A 24550-nucleotide genomic window follows, 5' to 3' on the forward strand; every position below is an offset into this window, starting at 1 on the left:
TTGCATTAATATCTCACAGATTAAGCTTAACATGTAGCCAGTTTCGAATTAACTTTATTGAATAATATATCAAATTGAAAGTAAACATTAAATTTTCAGAATTTCAATAGAGTTTCAATACATATCAACAGTGTTTGTAGAGTAAGAATCTAAAAAAAGTTTTACTTTGAAAAGTTGCTTTATCAGACTATGGTTATAACGGGTGCCACACAAAAATGACAAAAAAATGTTTTTTTTTTCTAATAATTAAAAATATATTCTTTTTTCAGGCATTTTAATATTTATTTTAAATGAAACTTCTGTAAATTATAACATGTAAAGTTAAAATATAAAACTAATATGAATTTATGCTTACCTTAGTATTGACTAAAGTTCAATGTAGTTGCAGTAATTTCCGTTCTGAACTGGTTTGGTTGAACGAAGTCTTTCTAACATGCTCGTGATCTCTGCTCCAAACTGTGACTACTTCTCACAATCAGTATGACTTGAGGTTTTTGACAGATTGTTGCGCATAACGTGTGTTAATTGAACAATAATACTAACATATCCGTAAAGTGAAGATTGTAAACATCAAAGATAAAAGAAATTATTATTTATTACTAAAAGTGTGAACACGAATTTATAGTTTCACGTGCAAAGCAGCTTCTATTGTAATTTCGACGATATGTCTGATTATTTTGAGGAAATGGGTTGGACGCCTTTAGGTGACGGAGAGGCGCCGAATCATCTGATTCAAATGGCACGGTTCCTACGAGATTATGGCATGTGGGAATTACTTGGAGAGGACGCAAAACTTCCACCGCCAGCGTCAAAAAATGCAGTGGAAACTTTGCCGGAAATTAAAATTGAACCCAGTGAGACTAAACAGTGTCCAGTTTGCTTGAAAGAATTCGAGGCGAACGATAAAGCGAAATCGATGCCCTGTCATCATGTGTTTCATCAAGAGTGTATTTTGCCCTGGTTAGAAAAAGTATGATCAGTTTTGTAATATATGAATAGTTAATATGTAAAAAACTATTTTCAATTACATTAAAATTAAATAAATAAAAAAATTAAATAAAAGTTAAACAAATTTAATATATATATAAATGTTTGTTGCATATATTATGTTTAAAACTATGTATTTTTTCAGACTAATTCGTGTCCACTCTGCCGATATGAATTGCCGACAGACGATGAAGAATATGAAATGTACAGAAAAGAGAAGAAGCGAGCGGTAGAGAGAGAGAAAGACTTGGAATATCTGCATAATTCTATGTTTACGTAGGAAATATATAACTTTTTCGTACCAAAAATATACAAATATATAAGGGAAAATTATCTTTAATCTTGTATTCTGTAAGATTATATTAAGAATATCACTCGTCAGCAAGCGCCTTGAATTACTGGTAGTTGGAAAAGTAGATGAAAATATCAATAATGTATACAATCAATTCGTTACATTCGTGTATTAAAAAGATATGTACTTACCGTTTATTAATATGAAGAAATACAATTAAAGTTTTATGTTAAATTAGAGTTTTATAATTGCAAAATGTATATAAAGAAAAAACATATACATTTACATATATATGTATATATAGAAGAAATTTATATATTTTACATGCAATGTATAATAAAATTACATATTAATATTCATTTGTGATATATGTGACAGTTGATTGAATAAAGAGACATGAATTATTAATAGGAAATAATGTTTATTATACAGTGTACATATTTATTAACTTCATTTATTTTATTTCTGTTATAAATTTTATATTAATAATTGTATTATGCTTTTTTTGCCGAGCGACGAATGCCTTGATCAGTGTGCGCTTAGACTATAACAATCTCCGTAAAAAGTATAGAAACTTCTGATTTTTATTTTGTTCGTTTGTTTTATTCTTTTATTCCTCTTTCTCTCCCTCTCTCCGGTTTCTCCATCCTCTTTCGCTCTCTTTCTCGCTTTCTCTCTCTCTCTCGCTCTCTCTCTCTCTTTCTCTCTCTCGCTCTCGCTCTGTCTCTCTCTCACCGTAACGCGATCGCTACCATGTGAACCATACCACCAAAGAGAATTGCCAAAATATGTTGCGCTGAAAACGGCATAATCGTTCGGCATATACAAATAATAGTACTGTCGAAGTTAAAGTAATTGGCGGTTTATTCATTATCTTTTTTTTTTCACTCTCGTGTCGGTGACGTCATTCCGAAAAAAATGACGCACCGCCGCCGTCGCGCCCACGCGGGCACGACCCTTTCGTAGTTTTCCCCCCTCCCCCTTTCCCATCCCTTCCCCCCTTGTAATATTTCACCCTAGGGGGGATTAGTATCTGTTATCAATTATTTATATATAATATGCGTAATAATATAAATAATGTCGTTAATATATACCTATGATGATTACCGTTTCTTTAATGATAAACTATCTGAATGGTACACTTCTCTGCTAATGGCCATGTCCGTAATAGCTAGTTATGTAATCTGTATGCGAGCTTCAAGTGGGATAAGGTACGTCGTACAGAGAACTTTCGGCTCGGCGTTCACGTAAGACAAAAAACGAACGGAGGAACAAATCATCAAATTTACGTTCGAATACGGGAACACGTCCGTGGCGCGAAAATGCACGAACGTCGGGAAACGTCTCTTTTTCGTCCTTTCGTCGATACTGGTCAAGTTTGACACGACATGATATTATTTCGAGAAAATTTGCCTTGGTTCGATATCGTCACAAAAAATATATCCGCGAGGGAAAAACGAAACGCGAAATCTAACACAGTACGAAGTAATACAATAACTTACGTGTCTTTAAATATAGGGAAAGATTTACATAGGTAACTCGATAAAGTATTTAAGCGTTTCTCGTAAATACTTGACCATTTCGTATCGCGTAATTTTTGACGAGATGCGCGTATCCACGACGTTCGCTAAAAAATGCTAGTCCTTTATATACGTCCCCGTGATTTATCTTGATATAGAAATGTACGACGTTAATTCATGTCACTTAGACTTATCGTCGAACGCATGGGTTACTTCATTTTCTCGCTTGCATCAAATGTATGTATCTAGCTTCCTAACGTAAGTGTTAAGTGTAATTACTTTTATTTATTTATATATATATTTATATATATAAATATATATATACTGCATTAGCTTCTTCTCCTCCCCGTTATAATAATCATCGTCATTCCATAATAATCATAATCAATAACCATAATAATAGCAATAATAATAATATTAACCATCATCACTGTCGCGATCATAAGTCTCGATGATGCTGTTAATTCGTCTATATTGATATATTATATATTATATTTTATATTACACGTTCCTTATGAAAATAATAATTCAAAATGGCATATCTTCCGTTCGCGCGCTATTCCCGCCCCTGCGTCGCGCCCCTCGCACTATCATCCCTCACCCTTCCTTTCTCGCCCTCGATATTAGAGTGACTTTTATAAATAACTATTTATTTTTTTACACGCGTCGGCGGAATTTCTCGACGTTCGTCGAATTCGCGAATAATACGCGTTGCAACTTTGCAGTATACATGCTTCGTGACGTTCGTCACGACTCTTATCGTGTCGCTCGCGCGACGAAAAATTCTGCCGATAAAAGCCTCAGTGAAGTTTCGGAGACTTCGGTCCTTTCGCACAAAGCGTTCCTTTCGCTCCTCATTACGCAAGTACACTTTGTTTTCACATAATTGCGTGCGCGATACTATCCGCGTAGACGCCATGGGTCGTTCGATGCTACCGACACTGCAGTGATGCACATGAATCGTTGATGCAGCTATATGTTTTCTATATGCAAATTCCTCCGTTAATTCACTTTACATGCTGTCGCGTGTGATATTCGTGTATTCTTGCGTTTAATTATTCTCTAGGCTCGTTTCCGTGCTAATTTTATGCGCAAATTGCATTAGATGACATATTGTTGACCCGACATTAATAGGTTGCATTAGCATAAGTAGTCTCTAGTAACGATAGTATATCGTTCTTTTTTTTTATTACAGATCAAGCTGATGTAATCGCAATGCACGCATACTATTGTAACGATCATCAATGTATGTAATTCAACAGCGTCGATAGCATCGCAACCGACGAAGGAACGTTTGATACAACATTTCTCGCTTGTCTGAAACATCCGCGAGCCATCACACGTTCACTCAAAATGCTTTTCTCTCGTTTTTACTCTCTAAACGCATACACGTACTATTTGTAATATTATTATCACGCGTGGTCTTATTGTTCCGCGCGCCTCTCTAAGCTCAACACGCTGATATGCTAATAAATGCTCTGTCGCATCTCGCACTACCGATTATTTTTCATCTACGTGGCATCGATCATTTGTTCTCTTGACATACGCTCGCAATCAGATCGAATTCGTTATGTTTTACAAATAAATTGTCGCTTTTTCTTCCCACCACAATCTATGCACAGATTTATTATAAAGTTTCACTAAGTTTTATGTTTAAGACCCAGTATCCTTCAATTATCACGAATAAATAATTACAATAATCGTTATTTGGTACTGGTAATATCAGTAATAGTAGTAATAACGACAGTTGCACTAGTATAATAGTGATAATAATAATACGCAATTATAATGAAACAATAATAATAATCTTAATAATATAGTAATAAATCAACCATCTCATCGGAATTCAACCCATAAATTTTGCACTTTTGCTTATAACGCATTATCGTACTATAAATGTTAATACTGTTTTGTAATAAATATAATTATTGTAATGTTCCTTCATGATTAAAAATAAGCAAGAAGTTTCTTTTGTAAACCTATCATTTTATAGCAGAATATATTATCGAAATAGAAAATTAATCTATGATTGTACATATAAAACTTATAAATATAGCGTATCTTTATATTTGTCGGAAAAACATTAAAACAATGGAACAAAAAATAGAATAAAAATACTCCAACTAAGTAGTCAGTTAAACTATTAATGCACATGCCCTGCATTGTTATCAGCAAGAATCACTCTTAAACAATAAAAATTTAAAAAATCCAATTTGAATCTAGTTTAGGAATAAACCCAAAAATACAATCTCATCATTTTTTTTCCATTTTCTCTCTCTCTCTTTCTCTATCTCTATCTCTATCTTTCACGCCGCTTCACGCCTTTGTTCCGTTTCGTCATGAAAAGTGCGAGCGTAGCGATCGTAAATCGTCAATTAATATGGAGCGACGGTCTCTTTCGTTTCGAGGATAATACTTGCGAGGGCGAGATTCATTGTGAAGGGGAAAAGGGGCGAAGCTCTTCTATCAATCGCCGCGCCTGCTGCGAACGTCTTATTATTTTCATGCACTATCATAGTTAGTATTTCCGCTATATAGGACATTACGTGTGCACCGGCATGTACGTACACCCTGTGCTATGTTGCATTTCCTCTATGTACAGATATCTTCCTCCGACGCGTTGCGGCGAGTATCACGGGGCGTTCAGGATCACCGACAGAGGATTCCTTGGTTTGCTCTCTCCACCCTCCACCCCTCTCTTCGCAGATTCGATTTTACTGATCCGAAGAAAAAAGCGTTTGTCGCTCAAGCATTTCATCGTCACTAATCGCTCTCGGTGATCCTGATCGCCCCGAGAGTCGCCCGATCTGGTCGGGGAAAAACTCACATTATATATCGGTGTTTGATTATACTACGCAACGTTCTCTCGGGCTCCGGGGGCGAAAGCGCGAACCCGGAACCGCCGATTACAAAATTTTATTGTATGCCACGCCGAAATCAACAATAAAACTGATTTCATCTCTTACGACCTGTATATAATATCTTTCTCCCTCAAGGCTCGAGAATACTTGTCATGTCGCGCTCAAGTATGTGTGTATATGTGTAAATGAGCGTGTATGTATGAGTTACGCGCGTACTTTTATTAAGTTTTAATTATGCGTGTATATTCGTCTTTATGTTATATTCTCGCGCGCGCGTGTGTCTCTCCTCTCTTTCTTCTTTATATATTTCGATTCTCATCCGCGCCTTTCTCGATCGCGCGTCGGCCTTCACGCAAAATTCGCCACCCTATATTCAATATGTAAAAATATACAGGTTAGGGTTATAGTCGCAAGTACAGTTAAAAAATTCTACAGTTTTAGCCTCGAGTACGGGATGCAGTCGGATCGTCCTCAGAGTAATCTACGGCGGTCGAAAACAAATTCACACAAGTCCGAGAACGCAAATGAAACGTCATGCCCGACACGATCGATCGGACACGCCGTCTTCGAAGAGGGTGCATAGCAAGTAGTAACTAGCGATTTGCGAACGCTGTTACTCCGCTGTTTAAGCACAGCAACGGTGAAGAACGGAAAGGAACGTTATACAATAATGAATCGCACTCGTATGTGTATCGATTTTTTTTTCTTTCATGTAGTGATAAAGCACCGATATACGCATTTTTCACATCGACCGCCGCACGATATATTAATCTTTGCACTTTCGTAAGGACACCTAAACTATATGTATATATTAATACATATATACATATATATATATATATATATATATATATATATATATATATATGTATATATATGTATATGTGTAGCAATTATTTTCAAAGATTTGCTCGCGCGCGGGCGTGTTTATATCATGTCCAATACAATTGATCGTTTTTTCCAAACGAACTCAGAAACGACGTGTCCTGACTAGAGATCACTAAAAATTCCGCGCGCTTTTTCTTCCCCTCCCCCCTTTCCCCAATCTGACTAGATCCGTAGACTTTTATTAAGTCATAATTGCACTGTTTCCGAAATGTCTGCAAAAGCGAGCGTTAAAATCAGTCTCGCGATGCGCGTGATGCGCGCACCGTCGTGATTTCATATAATTAGACTTATATCGTCTCCTAATGAACGACAATTGCCGGGCCGATCGTTATCGAGCGCGGCGGCGTGACCCATCGACAACGATGAACGCGTGCAAGGAATCGTTTTACATTATGCTCGCGTTTTGTCTGTTCGTCCTAAAAACGGTTCATCCGTCAATGTGACCGAGAATATTGGAAATGATAAATAATCTGAAAAGTATAAAATAAAATATTAACTAACGTAAACGAGATTTAGCAGCACAATTTAATAGCAATCTGTATATATCTAAAAAAGATACTGATAATTTCACTTTTTGAACTATAGGAATCGACAATTATTTTAACATGTAATATTTAATCAATGTAACCAAGAATATATATCGGAAATAAAAAATAATGTGAAAGTCAAGAAATAAAATATTACAACTAACGGAATCGAAATTTAGCGATAGAATTTAAAAAGATTAGATTTGAAATATCTTAATTTAACATATCTACTTAATATATCTATCAGATTTATGAAAGTAGAAAAAGTATCAAAAAATTGGAATTTTCTCAAAAATCCCAATTTTAATTTAATTATAAAATTGGAATATTTTTGATACTCTTTCTACTTTCAAGAGAGAATGCGCACGTAGATGAATAAACCATTTTCTGGAGGTGATTAGCGATATTCGAGAAATACTACTCTCGTCAGTGGACGGTACAATCTGGGCCTGAAACGATTCCGTTCTTCAGCAACGGGCAACTGTCGTTGGTTCGCTTATTTACGGAGAGTTATTTAACAAGTATAATATTCGCAACAGTATATATAACATCTCTCAAGTAAACAGCAAAAGCGCATCATTACGAGAAATGCGAGAAACTATAAGCCGCTGTATAAATAAGTACGATCGGTGTAAATATAATCAGACAAATAAAATAATCGCGACAAATAATCACTGTACTAACAATAAGTACGGTTTTTCACTAAACGTTCGACTCGACTAGAGACATCTTTGGAACTCGATAGAGTACGTAAATCGCGCGACAGTAATACGGTATTTTTCGAGGACAGCTTTTGAGGATAGAGATGCGTAAAATCATGAGATCACAGCGTTATAGCATGCATTAGCATCGATCGTGGGAATTCTTTTAACGAGTGGAGAATGCGCGTATCATATGCGGGCATTGGGATCACCGAAATGCTCCTCCGACCAGCGCCGCCCGAGATCGCAATGAGACATTAAAAGCGAGATTCTAAAAAGAATAATGCGTCTCGCGAATTTACATTGATTTTTCGATTTTTTGGATATGCTAAATTTTTTTCCACGTGATTCATCGTTGTTTATGTCGAGGTTTTTGAAATTTAAAAGACTGCGTTTGTAAAGTATAATTTGTGATTATTTTACATCGACTTCATCATCCTCTTGTAAATTATATTATCATTTGTACTACAATTATCACCGACAAATTAAGATTTATTTAATTAATTTAATTAGCGCTGATCAACATCAATGCATGATTTTTCCGCGATCTATCACAACTACCGATTGCCATTTTCGGAGGAGGAACAATGTAATCCGCCAATTAGGAAATTTTGATCAGAGTGTCATCGCAAAAATGTGCTGCACTTTATTTCGTCAGCCGTTCACACGTTATCACATCGGCATCTCGTGCGAAAGAGCCACTTGTTAGCCAACTGTTGCACTCTGAGCAAGCGCCGAAGTGATGCATTATAATTTCCACGATCCCAGTCCGGCTTTATTTTCAATCTTGTTCCTCGAATCAGCAAAGAAAAATTCCGATTACGATTAAATTGAGGTCGTGATTTTATCCCGCACATGCGTGTGTGATATATCATTTCGGCGTAATTAAACAGAGAGGAATTAGAAAGGAAATCGATTGTAAGTTATGTAGTGACACGAACGAATGGTCATATCATGTCGAGAGGGAAAATATATGAGAACGCTCGAGTTCATTTCAATGCTTCGAAGAATATCGATCAACGGAACGATGTTATTTCGCTGTTCGACACGACGCTGTGTTTGGAGCGGCGAAAAATTTGGAAGAATTAACGTTGGCACAATTGTTTTCACCCTCACGCTAATCGAAACGAGACCTCGAACGAAGAGCGGAACTAATTGTAAGTCTCTCGCGCGCTGGCTAGCAAGCCGCCGTCAATCTCGCGAATCATCAATGATGAATAGAAATTCGAAGCGTTCTACTCTCGCGTGCTAAGTGTCATTGGCATAACTTCGGGAACACTGAGCGTTCCCAACAACTAAACGTTACCCCTATCGTTATTCGCAATCAAGTCAAGTGCGCAAAAAATGTGTCTTCTCCGAGAAATCTCGGGACTCTAAGTTTTTTTTCATGATACGCAACTTCTCCCACAGTGTGTTGCCAATTCTATTTTTATCTATTATATATCCTCCGATAATGCATATTATTCGCAACGGACGTCCGGTGGAGGTATAAGCGATATACATCAGCATCTCGATCGCATTCTTCTCGGCGAATTTGACCTTCTGATTTCAGTTTTGATTTGAATTCGTGAAAACTATGATAAATAAGTATACTGATAAATATATAAGTACATTTTTCGAGATAATCTCACAATCAAATTTTCTCAATCGAGATCCGTCCACGTTCACCGGACCTCCGGTAGCTGTTCTGCGTGCGTACGCAACGAAAATGCGGACGTGGCGCGCTACGAAATTGCACAAAGATTTTAGAATTAAGACGAGACGAATTAATCTCCGAATCTCGTGGGCTTTATATCGATCGACGGCAATTTTCCGGGACAAGCCGGCTTTCGAGCGCGACGACGACTCGAGGCTTCCTCGACTCCTTTCGCGTTCCCCGTGTTCGCTTTCCTCTTCTAAGATCCTAAGTCGTAACTCGAGTAACTTGTGTCGTACTTTACCATCCGCGTGACCGTCGACAAGAAACTTTCTATGCCCTCCCGCGTGCTCTCGATATAAATTTAATTTTAGAGTCGACTTTCAATCATATTATTTATATATATATATATATGTATATATATATATTATAGTATGTATAATATATATGTTAAATTATCTTGATCTTATGCGCTACGAGATTAGAGTTAAAAACTTGTCTTTTGGCGATTAATTATTTAAAATATGTTCTGTCTGCAAGAGTAACTTTTTAATGTTATGTTCCTAGCTCACTGTCATATTTTCCGCATCGTTCATTCTAAAACACGCATCCGTTCGCATACATACGCACTTACTTGCTTTCCTTCTCTATGTTTTCGCATTATATCGTTCTGTCGCCCTTTCATACTCGGCTTTTTTACCAAATTCTTTCGACTTAGCACATACTGTATTCGAAAATGCTATTTGTATGCAAATATATATATATATATATATATATATATATATATATATATATATACGCATACAATGTATATGTATTTCTAGAATGACGCTTTTAGCGTTGTGACTTGTGTGACATGTGTAAATTCTGTCCCCAGTACAGGTGATTATACATAGTGCGTTTACTCTTAATAAATACGCATTAGCGATAATCATAATATCATAACCATAATTATATGTATATCTTCATTCTCTTATATGTTTAAGATGGCTCGCTATATAAAACTATGCTATACGCGAATTTTTTCTCAAACCGCTATCCAGCGTCTCGTGAAATCTACGTACCACAAGCCCTACTTGCGTTCTTACAATTAGTTACGCGTACCTCGCTTAACATCCGTAGTTTCTTCTCTTCTCGATGCGTTTCTATATATCTTCTAACGTAAGATCTACAAACGGTTTGCTGCGATCGATTCGTGACGTGGTCCTGACTGTGGCATTTCAAAAGATCATTGTGCCATCAAGATCGTTCAGTCTATATAGACTATTAAACGAGATTTAAAATCAATATCAATCTTATCTTGTTGACTAGAATTGTGGAACATCATACTTTAGTCATCATACTTTAATTAGCGAAACTGATTTGACTTTTGCATATTGTTACGTATCCTCGTTCGTTTTATATTAAAAAGTTTTGTTAAAATTTAAAATTCATCGCAGGTGAAAGGTCTCGATTAATTTCATGGATATTTTGTCTCCTCGCGTCCTCATTATGAGAAAGGAATAGAATAAAGATCTTATTCATTTATGAGAAAGGAATAGAATAAAGATCTTATTCAATCTCGACGCCACGAATCGACGTTTTGTATTGTGTGTTACATTCTACTCTAACACTCGCGTACTTTAGGACGTCGTTAACTTATCGCGCATCTGCAAAGTATCGATAATATTTTAGTCGCGATGCTGCCAAACTCACGCGAATATTTAACTCATTGTCAGATTCAACTCAGACTCAAGAATAAATCAATTTCGAAAATAAGAGCTTGCATAATATGCTAAACATGTAGAAAGATTTTGTCTTAAATATTATCTTTAGAAAAATAAGATTTTTTGAGATCCTATTATCGATTTTGCAAATAAATATAATCAAAGAATCTAATCCTGCCTTCTCTCATGTATGATTTCAATTTTGTTAAATTTGTCGAAATAGAATTATCGAAATAATTTTCTATAAGAAATATAACAATGAACAGCATGTATGCATTTATATGCATCCGTATCATCACAGAAACGTTATAGAAGCAAGCTTTGAACCAAATAGTATGCATACGCTTTGAAAAGAGCAGATCGAAATTTATAGAAGAAAGATAAGAGAAGATAACTCCCAATCATTCTGCAAACGCGAGGAGTGAAAAGAGCTCAAAGTCATCAGTTTCGTTTTTCTCAATAAACGTACCATATATTACTATAAATTGTCTCCCATTTGCTGTTGCGAAAAAGGACACGCGATCGTTTAACGAACGCAGTCACGAGCGTATCCTATTCGCTTTGCCGTATGAAAGAAAAGATTCTTTGGAAATTGAAAACCTCGTGCTATACAGAATTTCAGCGCACTACGTTAAGCTCGTTATACGTGGAGTTTCTAGTATATATGTATATATGTATTCTAGGATATATAGATTTGCCTTCCCGTTATTAAAGTCCTTCACTCGCATCGTAACCGCGACGCAGAAAAACCCCGTTCTCTCCCGCGCGCTCATCATCTCGCGTGTCGTTGGTCCAAGACGGGCTCATGTTTTTTTTTATTTTTTCTTCCAAAATGGGAGGGAAAAGCGCGAGAGAATGAGGAAGAAAACCGTGCTTTCGAGAGGAAACACTTCGCTGTTAATTCGGATTGCGTAACTCATGCCTAAACTGATCTCTCGCGTGTCGCACGGTATAACTAGGAAACGCATTGTTCTTTGGGATGAGAAGGAACGATTGGTCCCGGGTGGTCGATCAAAGTATGGCCGGGTAGAGAGAAGCACGGAATGATATGACACGAATCTCTCGTGTGCGCGATTTCGCGACGACACGGCGAAGAAAACTCGACGGCCGGCTCTAAATTGCGCGTGCAAATTTCATTAAAAAAAAAAATTAAAATAAAGCCGATAGAAAATCAGAATGAGAAATATTAGTCGCTGTCGTCGTGCGTAAAGTGTAAGCTTAACCTGAAGAAATTGACATTGATAGTTCTGATAGTTCGTGTCGAACGACGCGTTATGCGTACCTAGCCGCGATGTGTCGTCGCGACTCGTCTGCACCCTGATTCGCGTTCTTCCTTTAAATTGGGGGTACGCGCGCACCGGGGAAGGAAGCGATCGCGACGTCGAAGCGAGATAGACGGGAGGGGCGGACGGCGAGAAGAGAGAGTGACGCGGGACAGGAAAGGAAGAACGAGCGTGGTTGTGCTCATTTATTACCGGTTTTGATATCGCGCCTCGCGGCTCGCAACGAATCCATTTCGGGCCTGCGAGGGTCAAACGGGTTTGCCTCTCGCGAGAAACCAAAAACTCCGTCAACAATACGCGAAGGGGAGGGCTCGCTAAAAACCGGCTCCGTTTCTAAACCGTGACGATGAAATTCCACTCCCGAATCCGAGACGGGTCTTTAACGGTCGCGCTTAAAGTCTACGACGACACACACATTTAATTTAATTTAGTTTACTCATATATGTAAGAAGTAATACGATTAATAGCGGCCTTAGTCAAGTGTATCAGCCTCGCTCGTCGCGTGTCTCTATTTTACGTGCACGACTTGTAGTGTGGTTCTTTTGTAGATTGGCGCGCGTGTACGATTACTTTTCGCGGTGTATGTCTGCGTAAATCTATGTATACGTGTGCGTGCTTGTTGTACATGTGTGTGTATGTGTCATGTATGTACGTGAAGATGTATTTATTTCTCGTTAAATTCACTTTTTTTTACAAGTTATGCAAATAATTGCAAAAAACATACCCTGTTTCCTAGTATCACCGACACCACGGCTATCACGGATCGCGTCGCGGCGCGCGTGACTTGATTCCAATTTACGTTCTAAGTCTAATTGGGACTTGGTAACAACGCGGCGTAGCGGTGTTGTGAGAGTTGATAGGTTTCTTTGGCTGTTACTTGTGTCTGAGTATGGTGGTGGGTGCTGCTGGCGGCTGTCGTTTCCTTCTCTCGAACTTAGAAAGAGCATGGAGTTTTCGTCTTCCCTTATCGTGTCTTCTCGCGCATACGTAACGGCCGGGGGCGAAACCGCGAACGTCGACTCCGCGCGGGCTTCCCGTTGCTTTGACAAGAAAATCGCTGCACAGTTTAATTAGGAAATAGCACATATGAATACGGATCCGATCGTGCGCTTATCGTCCGTTCGTGGAACACCACCCCGAGATCGACGGACGTTTGTGATTTGGTAACAACGCGCGTCAATCAATCGAATTCGCGACAATTTCAGAATTTTTAAGAATCGAGACATGATAAACTACGTAAATAAGCGAAAAAAATAAGAACGGAATTTCAGATCATTCACGTAGAACACAAATTTATTTATGCTATTGTCAGAGTTTGACAGGAAGGGTTGAACCTTTCATTCGCCTCTATACAAATTATTTCTATACTTGTTTTCTAGTTGATTAGTCTTGCAACTATTTTATTGAACATATTATAATGTGAAAAGTTATTATTTATTTTTTATATTTTATTCTTATACTTTATCATGTCTCCATTTTAAATCTGAGATTTGCTCGTGAAAACCGCGTGAATCATTTGCATTCACATAAATGTACGTACAAATTGTCTGAAATATCAATTTTCATTTGGCAATCATATGATCGATAATCTTCATTTAGTAAGTGCAAATGAATCCTCACGATATAGATATAAGATAGATCCAGCGTCTCGATACAAAGTCACGAATTCGATTCTCGTAACGCGATGTATTCTAACGCTTGGGATTTTGCGCGAGCACGTCGCTTCCTAGAATTCGGAACATTAATTGCGAACATCGAATTCATCTCAGCAGTACAATCACGTGTCATGTAAAAATAAATTCAAAGCTGATTCTCACAGATTACTGTATATTATCATATTATTATTTCTTCTTAGAGCTAAGAATATCTTTTTATTTAACCCCCTTAAGTCTCACTTACTTCATAGCAAGATGCACACTACTTCGGTTGTAGCAAAAACTTTGTTTGGATAAAATAGTTGTATTTTTTTGGTTTGTTTACAATCGTCGTTATCTTCGTATTTATATATTTATATATGTATATTATATATATACACATATGTATATATATATATATATATATATATATATATATATATATATATATATATGTATATGTATATATATGTATATATATGTATCTATCGCGTTATCTATTATGGTATTTATCATGGTAAGTTGTGTTCCTTGATATTCACTATTAATATATTGTTAGATTTTAAAAAGCTTAGATCGTAGTGATATTATCAATTGGTGCTTACATAGAAGCATCTTTCGGGTATAAGTGTCTTCTAGTGTGTACATGTGTATGCATGTGTATGTCCTTAAGAAATGTCGCTAGCAATGGTATGTGAAGATGTATATATACATACATATATATATATATATATGTATATATGTGTGTGTATGTTGTACGTCATGTGAGAGAGAGAATCGCGCGATGCGCGCATATATAATACATATGTGTATGCATGTGTGTATGGATGTGTGTATCTATACGTATTCATGTTAGCGATCTGGCACTACTTTTTATCTCAATTTCTATCTTCGGGCGTCCGCTCCGCGTCGTATCGCTCTGCGATTTCTTTCAAGTGGACTTTGTCGAGTTTTGTCGCTCGAGGGTAATCTCATTCCTCTCTTTCTCCATCTCTCATTCTCTAAAATTTGCACGTCCCACGAGAGCGAAGGACGCGTGCGAATAATTCCACGGGAGAATCGAACCATTCGCGATCTACAGCTCGTGCGAGACATTCGCGTAGTAAAGAGCATCCGATAGAATCGGATATCTTCGCCGTATCGAAAATCGATCGCGCAAAAGAGAATGTACTCTGTCGTCCCCGGATCCCGCTGCCATGAGACGTGGCAAAGATTTTCCTTACGATCCATCGCTCAATTTCCGCGCCGTCTCTTGATGATGTAACCGTAGAATAAACGCGATCCACAGTTGAAAGAAAACGTGGCAAGTTCGCTGTTTAAGGGCGAGCCTGCGCTGCTCTCGCCTGATTACGGAAATCACCCGGAGGGATGGAAACCGTCAGACTCAATCTACGCGGATCGACGTACCTATCCGCGGACAAGGAGAATCGTAGAGGAGCGTCTAATCCATTCCGATCCATTCATCTCGTAATTGTATTTGACGCACTTGCATTACACAGGACTCGTGCATGTATGCCAGAGAACTCCGACGATCATCGGTGAGAAGCGAAATGTCCGTTCGCGGAGAGGAGGATCCCATTCTCCGTGACACATACATCCTATAATGGATACATCCTGCGAGCGTGTCAAGATAGTTAGGCACGAATCGACACGATCGTGGTTTCTAATTATGTTTACACGGGGGACTCGCATTTCCGTACGTGCACGTATGTGGCTTTCACAGAGAACGGCGATTTTCCGTTGATCGAATTGGCAAGTCGAGGATGTTAGATTTCACGAAAAAAAATTATTTTCTAGTAAAATAAAAAATTTTGTAATTTTTTTTACGGAACAAAATAAAATAATTTTATTGTGCCACATTATATTTTTTGAAGAATTTTATCTTAGGAGTTTGACAGAGGGATTTATGAATGATTAATTAAGACCGTGGCTGTTCATTTTTACTTTGCATCCATGCACGAGTTGTAGTGTACAACGCGGCAGAGATTTATCTACAATCTTGCTGATAATATCACGATGAACTTTCGCACATCCTATAAATATCCGCGAGTCTCCTGTCGTTGAGACAACTACGTCCGACGTCGTTAATAGCTTCCCCCTTTTTTCCTTATATATGTATATTATATAAATTTAACCTTCTAAAAATGACAAGAATATATGCGTATGTTTACGTTATCGCGTAGTTATCGTATAAGTTATGTATATGTACCATAAATAATCGTTATCGTGTGTGTTATATTATTTCTTTATCTTTGTTATTTTAGAGTTATTTGGTTTATCGTTATATATATGTATATGATATATAATATTAATATATATATATATATATATATATATATATATATATATTAATATTATATATCGTCATATTCGTCGGTAACCAGCAAGTCCTTTTTTCAAGCGCTCCTCTCTTCGTCGTATAATTAGCTTCGTACGCACACACGTGTGCACGCGCGATTACACACGCGCACGTGCGCAAGCCACGTACACTGGGTGTCCGTTAATTGCGCACGTGTGCCGCGTGAACATGCGTACCGCGTGCGTCGCACGTCCGGACGAGCAACAAATTCGCGGAGCGGATTGTAAAACGAGAAAATTTCTGCTCCTCCAAAAACGTAGGTACAATATTTATATATATATGTGTGTATATATATATATATGTTTGTGTATAATGCAATATATAAACGTAAAATAATCGTGGCAGCGCGACGCGTCAAGCAATTTCGCGTCTCACTAAATCCGCCCTTTTCCCGTTCGTCTCCGTATATATGTCTCCGCGTAAGAATTTATCAGACGTTGATTTAGCTAAAACTAGAATAATTTACTAAGTTTCTAATTCCTTTCAATCGATACGTATATACGCGCGTACACGCGTTACGTACATGTGTGTGTATGTGCGTACGCATATATATATATTATATATATATTTCATATTTATAATATTTATATATATACTTCCTCTTTTCTCAATAATTCATATTTATATATTTATATATGTATATATATATATGTCAGTTGTGTTGGTACTTTGGTTGATTATTTCCGCTAGATCAGAGTTATCCTCTCCGCTCCATCGCTCGTCTACCCTATCGCCTATCCTACGCGTATTTTATATATTCGGTCTGTTTCATCCCCCATTCCTTCCACCCCCTTCCCCCTCCATCCCTCTTTCTTTCGCGTATAAATCGCCCGAGACGCTCTGCGTATCCGATCGGGCATCGCACGCGAAATGTTCAAAAAAAGTTTTGTCTATTTCAGTCACAGGAATTCCGTATGAACACGCACGATTGATCGATAGGCGTACCGAGTCTGCCACCCGGCAGCGGTCCTTTCCTTCCGAAAAATATGTTCGGCATTCTTGGCATCGCCATTAAAAGTCCCGGCCATAATATCGAGAGAGTGAAACGTAAATCCGATTATTAAAATCATTGCACGGTAAATCAGCTTGCAATTCGTTCTTAACTCAATTTTTTAAACTTATAAAACAGAGTCGAACGTAAAAAAAAAATTACTCCTCTAGTTTATTTCTTTTCTAATATCGCAGAGATGATAAGCGTTTTTAGGACAGATATTGCATTTTACGCAATATAACTATATATTATATTGTTTGCTCTCTTTGGTTTCGCTCTTTTATCTCTATTCCTTTTTCCCCCCATTTTCTCTCACTTCTACACGATAACAGAAGAGAATTAGCATCATTATACAATTATTATATTATGCTGTCAGAACAACGTCGAAACTTAAAGAGGACCGTCATTGGCAACATCGTCTGGACAATCACAGCCTGCCTGACATTTCTTGGGCGATGCTTACCGTTCGGGCGAAGCCAACCCGTCGATCATCGATCTTGTAGATCGGACCAAATCGCGAAATCGATCGTGGGACAAGTGGGCAGATCGCGATCGCGCCCGCACGCGACTTCTCTCTCGATGTTCGCGCGCACGAACCACATAACGGAATAGATTATACTTTCGGCCGGAAACTCGCGCGTCACTTACTTAGCAATAATTATAATGATAATCACCGTAACTATAGTAGTAATAAGTGCTATTAGTCAGGAAGATCGAGAACGCCGTGCAAATGCGCGCGATTTCGAAGACAAGACTCATCTGCCTCGATATGACACGACACGGCGTGCACGAACTTCTCTTCACTCTCTCTTTCTCTCTTTCTCTCTCTCTCTCTCTCTCTCTCTCTCTCTCTCTTTCTTTTCTCTACCTGCAGTATATAAAATCTATAGCGCGCCATACATGTTAATAAATCTTAAATGTTAAGGAGAACCGATATCTGGCGGGGATGTCGGACCGGCGCTGAGCCCATGTTCGCCGCTTGATTCTCTGCTTTTTTTCATTTTTTTTTGTCTTTTTCTTTTTTTTCAAAGTGTTCAAACGCGTATCGTCAGACGAGCACCCTGTATAGCATATGATTGACATTTGTCTTTTTGGGAGAGAGATATCGATCTCGTCCGCGCCTTCGGGACGAGCCTGCGTTTTATTTTACTTTCGTCAGTCTCACGCGGGGATTATTATCTGTCCCGCCGTCGTCGTCGGGGATGACGCCACGTGGGATCTTCATCGCGATGACTACATTGTTCGCTTCGTGCGGTACAAAAGATTTGTTAGGCTCTCGTGTTGGTGATCGCTGAGCTGTTCCCTTTAGCTGACGTACGCGGTTGGATCCGGTACGATCGGATCCTTATTAAGGATTTCGATCAGACCGGACGTATGGTTCGGTTCTGATTTTCCTTTTTCGCAAGCGCGCGGACAACGCGTACGTTCGCTTATCGTCGAACTGGCAACGAACACGACGAGAGTCCTACAGGCGTTTTTCGACGGGATATTTCGCGATAGCTATTGTCGGTTTTGATGTCGTCGATTTTGATCGTCGCTACACGACGTCGTGCGTTTAAGTGTAATACGGTGCGTCGCCATATCGGGACGACGAGCTCGGCCTGGACTTCCGGTGTTTCCGGCACGTCTCTCTGGGAGGATGATCGGATCCTCGAAATGTTCCGCTGCACGCTTTATTCGCAGTCGCGCCCTCGAGCTCGAACGTAATCTCTCACCTGGCAGTAGGAGACAGAGGCTAAACTCGCGGAGGACCCAAAAGAAACATGCAGATTTGGAATGGGAGCTGATGAAAGGGAGAAACGGGAAAGCCAATGTTCTAACGACGAAGCGTTCCGGTTATCCGAGCATCCGGGAAATGTTGTCTCAGCGTGCCTCGTCCTCCTCTTCTCGTCTTCTCCTTTCTCTTTCTCTCTTTCTCGGACTGGGTTCAGCGCAGAACATCCTTCATCGCTTTCGCTTCAGCCTCTTCTTCGCCGCCGTCGCGCCAACTTCAACGTCGTTGAAGCCGTTGTTGTCCTACTGACCTCTAAATCTTTTACCCTCTAATAAATTAACTAGCTAGTATACTAAGTTGTTACGGTGGAGAGCGCTTTGTAACGGTGATTCAAACTCGTCACTCCTGATCGTCGAGCATCCATCGAGTTCACGTTCTCGTACGACATCTGTAATTCAGAGTGACAATATATTATGTAATTTATGAAATTTGCATGTAATAAATTGTGATTTAGCATGTTTATGAATTAATAGTGTTATTGTTTAAAGTTTATTTTTTTACAAACAACAATATAACATCGATGTTATTATTTTAATTACAAATAAAAAAGAAATATATGATATATATGTATCTTTTCGCGATGAGGGGAAACTTACTCTGTAAGTTATAACGTAGGGCGCGACCCGTCCAGATTTTCTAGGCTAGGACGTGGGTTAGTATGGCCGGCTGGCGTCCTTGGGCCTCTTTAATTGGACTTTTAATCGTTTCATCCCTATTTGGAAGCCGTTCATCGCCTGGATTGCTGTCTGCGCGCTCGCTGGATTATCGAACGACACGAAACCTGAAAATACCGAACATTGAATCCTGCAACATGTAGAACAGGTTTTTCCATTCCTTAAAAAATCTTTATATAAAAGATACAATCTTCATTTGTTAATATTCATTCACAGTTGCAATAAAGAAATTGCCAAATATTTGTCTATAATAGCGATAATAAAATTAACATAAATATGTTGAATGGATGACAGCAACTTCCTCTTTAATAAACTGCGTGTAATAAACATAATAATATTTGTCTCAACATTATTTCGTTGCAATTATAGCCGGTCAATTATATCCAGTTATTTACAATATATTTCTGCATATGCTTATATATATATACACATTCATATAATTCTCTTAAATATAATTGTTGTTATAATTATTTAATTATTTGGGGAATCTAGATGAATCAGATTTTTTGTGAGGAGCAAGTTTTCGCTCACTGGATATTATTCTAGTTATATCGAAAAGGTACGCGATAACGAAGCCTCTCGGTGGAAACGTTCCCGAAAGATCGTCACGAGTTTCTTAGTTTAAGCCAATTTTGACCATTAGCGTCGATCTCATTTCAGTTTCGCCTTCATGGCGGTCTAAACCGCCTGACCAGGCCCTTCGTCTTCCGTCCATCCACGATTCACTCTACGCCGCAAATTACTTTTACTTCAGGATCGAGGGACACTGATTATTTTAACCTTTCGTTCCACGGAAGTTTGTCGCCAAGCTGTATCCGAGTTTTTACATCGCACGATATATTTTTATTACAACTCACGTGCGAGAAAATTTTTCCCCAATCGCGTTGATTATAATTATATAAATTATAATTATATAACAATTATATAACAAATTATTCAACGACAAAGAAACTGTCAAATAGCTCTGAATCAATCGAGGTAGGCAGCCTCAAAGTGACGCAAACTTCTGCATATTTTCCCATCGCGACCATAATTATACGCGCGACAGGATGAAAAAAGAATGAATAATATCAAATGCGGACATAATGACGCGTTGTTGCGAGCCTATCTTCTTTTTACACGAATGACGAGACTCTGAAACAGAAAAAAGACAAATACACGGCGGATATATGAATTCGCGCGCGTGGGCGTATGGGACGTAGACCAAGGAGTGGACACGAATGGAATCGTCCAATTATCCGTATCCTCATACTCTCGGATACGATTAATCAAAGGAACGCCAGCGGCTTTTATCCACATTCTCTGTTTCGGTCCTCTCTGTGTATGGTCCCCCAAAAAGAACTGCGCGGTTTGATTCTGATTCCATTGAAACGGCATTCATATTCAGTCTGCCCGGTCTGTCCGTTAATACGGACGAATTAAATTTCCATGATTAATCCACCACTGATTGGAAACGTGTAGAGTCATTTAGAGCACTGTAGCATATGTGACTGATTGAAAGTCATAATAATAATCACAGACATATCGCGTGCACAGCTGTGACGTGATCATATTTTTACATAATCATGTTTCATAAAGTAAAAATGCTTTACACTGTTTTTGTAAGAAAAAAATATATACATATATATACAAGGTATTTTAATATTATTGTTTGCTGTGATTTCCATCATAATTAAAATCACACAATAAAGACGGCAAGATATATTAAGATTTTGCGTATAAAATTGTATATATATCCATTATGCACATCATTGTTTCACCAAACAGTTGGCATCCTTCCGTCCTACCTTGCGTAGAGGCTGTTAAGTATCGATCACACATCAGGCGGAGCGGATGTATGTAATAGCTCTGAAATTTGTTCGCAGTGCCGCCGCACACTTACCGAAGCATTTACTCTGGTTGGTCGCCCGGTCGATGAAGACTTTGGAGGAGATGACGTTGCCAAACGGGAGGAACATCTGCATGAGCTCGCCGTCACCGAACTCCTGGGGCAGGTGGTAGATGAACAGGTTGCAGCCCTCGGGTCCTGAGATAGAGCATCCTACCATATAAATCAGAGCACATCTAAACATCTAAACTTGAAGTATAATACTCAAGTTAGAATGTTAGTTCTGGATGAGTTCTGTTCTTCGCAAATATAAATGATTCTGCGCGATACGAGAGCTTCAACCCGTCAGAGAGATCGCTAGCGGGTGCTGCTTTTTTCTCTCTGATTATTTTTTTTCATCTGGAGTCTCTTTTTCTGATGAATGAAGATGAATCTGCGACTCTTGACGATTTCTCTCCCGTTCGTCCGAGTGCGAAATGATGATGACACAATATGATTTTGTCTCACGCAAATGACGCGAAATGACATGAACATGAGTCGAAAAGTTTACTGCGAGTGAATGATAGAAAATGATGTGAAAATGACCAAGAATTGAGAACGAATGATTAAAAAAAAGTCACGAGAATTATTTCACTCGTGACTATTATTGATGGAAATCTCGCGATTCAAATAACGTTGAGTATTTATACTTTCAAATATACACACACAACACACACTAGGATTTACAATACAATGACGATGGATGAGGTGATGGATACTGAAATGAGTGAATGGATATGGACGTGGTGACGATGATAGTGATGCCACTGATTACGATGGTGCGATACTCCCGTATTTTCGCCAGACACGATAATCCATCGCTTTATCTCCTCTATATGAGCATTCTAAGTGATCCAACTGTGCCGTCACCCTGCGCGGAAACTCGTCTCTCTTCTTTACCAAATTATGTCATTTAATTATAAATGAAGTCCCGATGCAATATTAACATTAACCGATGTACGAATTAATCCTGAGAGCTTATATCAAAATTTGAGCTTTAAAATTACGTTACATTTTGTACTTTCATATATGTCATTCTTAATTAGATTTTTATATATGTCATTCCATTATCTCGTTATGATAAGTTATAATTACTCAAGTAAGTCTTTCTTTCGACTTCCAGTGTTAAAATACCAAAGACACATCGAGGTTTAATTTAAGAGAAGAGAAAATTCCGAGAATAGAAACGAAGATAGGGAAGACTACCCGAACAAGGCAGTCCAAATAAGGATTTAGCTAATTTCACTGAACTTTATAACTCCGACGTCAATTAGCGGCGATTATGACCGTGGAAACTTCTGCTCTCTTGCCCAAAGCTTCTCTTCGACTAACGGACGCATTTAAGTAATGAGATGGTTGCCACTCAACTTTTAGGATGCTACTCATCGCGACCTGTTCACCTTTCCCCAAAAGATCTTTCGCGGGAGGTTTCCTCCGGGAAGCCATTAAAATATCCTGGTCGAATCACGGTATTATATAATTGTTCATTTTGTGAGCTCGATTACGACTTCCGGTATGTCGGTGATCAACGATAATCTTACATGGCTCGTTGAACACGCGTTTACCAATCGATAAGATTATCATCGCGAATCCCGACAAGTTTAAGAACCAATGCGACACAAACGCCAAATTTTACAGTGGCTTTACGAGAATATTTTCATCCGATCCGGAGGTGATTTTCGTCGATCGTTCGAGAGTAAAAAGTTTAAAATCGCAGTTGTCGAAAACAGGAAATTACAATCGCTTGCAAAGTTCCAGTCACAAAATTTGATCCTAAGACCCGAAAGAATAAAACTTTTCCGAGATAAATATATCGTGCCATTCGTACTAACGATGAAATTTGCGAAGCGATACGATTCGCGATTTGAAAGTTCTTCGTAGCGCCCAGTTTGATATGAAAGAATAATATTTCCCAAGTAAATTACCAATTTAATACAAACTTTCTTGTCAATTATAAATTATGTTTGTTGTGTACTTGTTAGAGTCTCGAGAAATCGCAAACCTGTCCTGCAGTTTACGCAAAGAGTGACAAACTCCTCCCCCTCTCTTACGCGAAACGACTCCGTCCCGGTAATAACTCGATCGTGGCTGTCACGCGAAACCCAAATTAGCACGAGTGTCGACGGGTTTCCGGTTCCGACTAGGGAGAGCACGAAGGGGAATTGCGGTGGACGACGAAATCACGAAGAACGAGCCATAAATTAAAGCCCGTCGTCGTGTCGAGCGCGCGATCGTTGATCCTGAAATTGGTTTTCGCCTCTCTAATTGGCACACACGCGGTACGTGCACGCGAATTTAATGGGAATGACTATCTTGCGCGTCTACTTCTATTGAAAAGTAATAGCGGGATATTACGCGAAACATTGAGATACCTAAATTCATACAATCGCCTTTTTTACATAATGAAATCTTCGTCAAATGTGCTTTCGTGACAATTAATAATTTAAATGCATATATTTAAAATGTTACATCGCTATGAGTGTACAATTATCTCTGCAAATACATGCGGAATTTGTATGTGGAAAAATAATCTTTTGATCTAAAAAGATAATTATTACGGTATCTTGTATGAGTTTTTGTAAGCTCTTTTTTGACAAAATTAAATTTACTTTACTTGTGCGATAGAATGACGTTCTATAATGATATCTTCAGTTCCGCAAATGACGGTGTTGCCGATCGCAAAACGGATTTGTGTCGGATTTCTGGTACAGACGATCTCGCAAAGTCTCGCAATGAACGTATTACCGTCTCGTAGCGAAGCAACAACCAACATCGGTCGACAGCGCAACACCGAGAACAGCCACTGACATCGAGTGCAACGGCGAAACACCGAATTAAACGACGAACATC

General features: G+C 38.5%; 2 protein-coding genes across 12 annotated transcripts in view; one reads left to right on the forward strand and one right to left on the reverse strand.

The window, feature by feature from the left end:
• The first annotated feature begins 465 nt into the window (after nt 1–465).
• Nucleotides 466–1866, forward strand: LOC145963446 (E3 ubiquitin-protein ligase RNF181-like). The gene is made up of 2 exons (XM_083085408.1): nt 466–970; nt 1133–1866. The coding sequence occupies exons 1-2, from the start codon at nt 665–667 to the stop codon at nt 1265–1267; spliced, it is 441 nt and encodes a 146-aa protein (XP_082941534.1). The 5' UTR covers nt 466–664; the 3' UTR covers nt 1268–1866.
• The window catches only part of LOC145963440 (CUGBP Elav-like family member 4), a 243681-nt gene continuing 220811 nt past the window's right edge, over nt 1681–24550 (reverse strand). For 10 of the 11 annotated variants that reach the window (XM_083085398.1, XM_083085393.1, XM_083085397.1 and 7 more), the window contains 3 exons: nt 21716–21874; nt 19756–19940; nt 1681–19547 (listed from right to left, as the gene is read on the reverse strand). In XM_083085398.1, the coding sequence (XP_082941524.1) occupies nt 19813–19940; nt 21716–21874 (287 nt within the window). In that variant the 3' untranslated portion in view covers nt 1681–19547; nt 19756–19812. The remainder of the gene's footprint in view (nt 19548–19755; nt 19941–21715; nt 21875–24550) is intronic. The other variant, XM_083085391.1, reaches the window with a different exon arrangement.

Source organism: Camponotus vicinus, unplaced genomic scaffold (genome assembly GCF_025532165.1).
Source record: "Camponotus vicinus isolate PSW18456_S1 unplaced genomic scaffold, iyCamVici1.0 SCAF_12, whole genome shotgun sequence".
NCBI classification, from domain to species: domain Eukaryota; kingdom Metazoa; phylum Arthropoda; class Insecta; order Hymenoptera; family Formicidae; genus Camponotus; species Camponotus vicinus.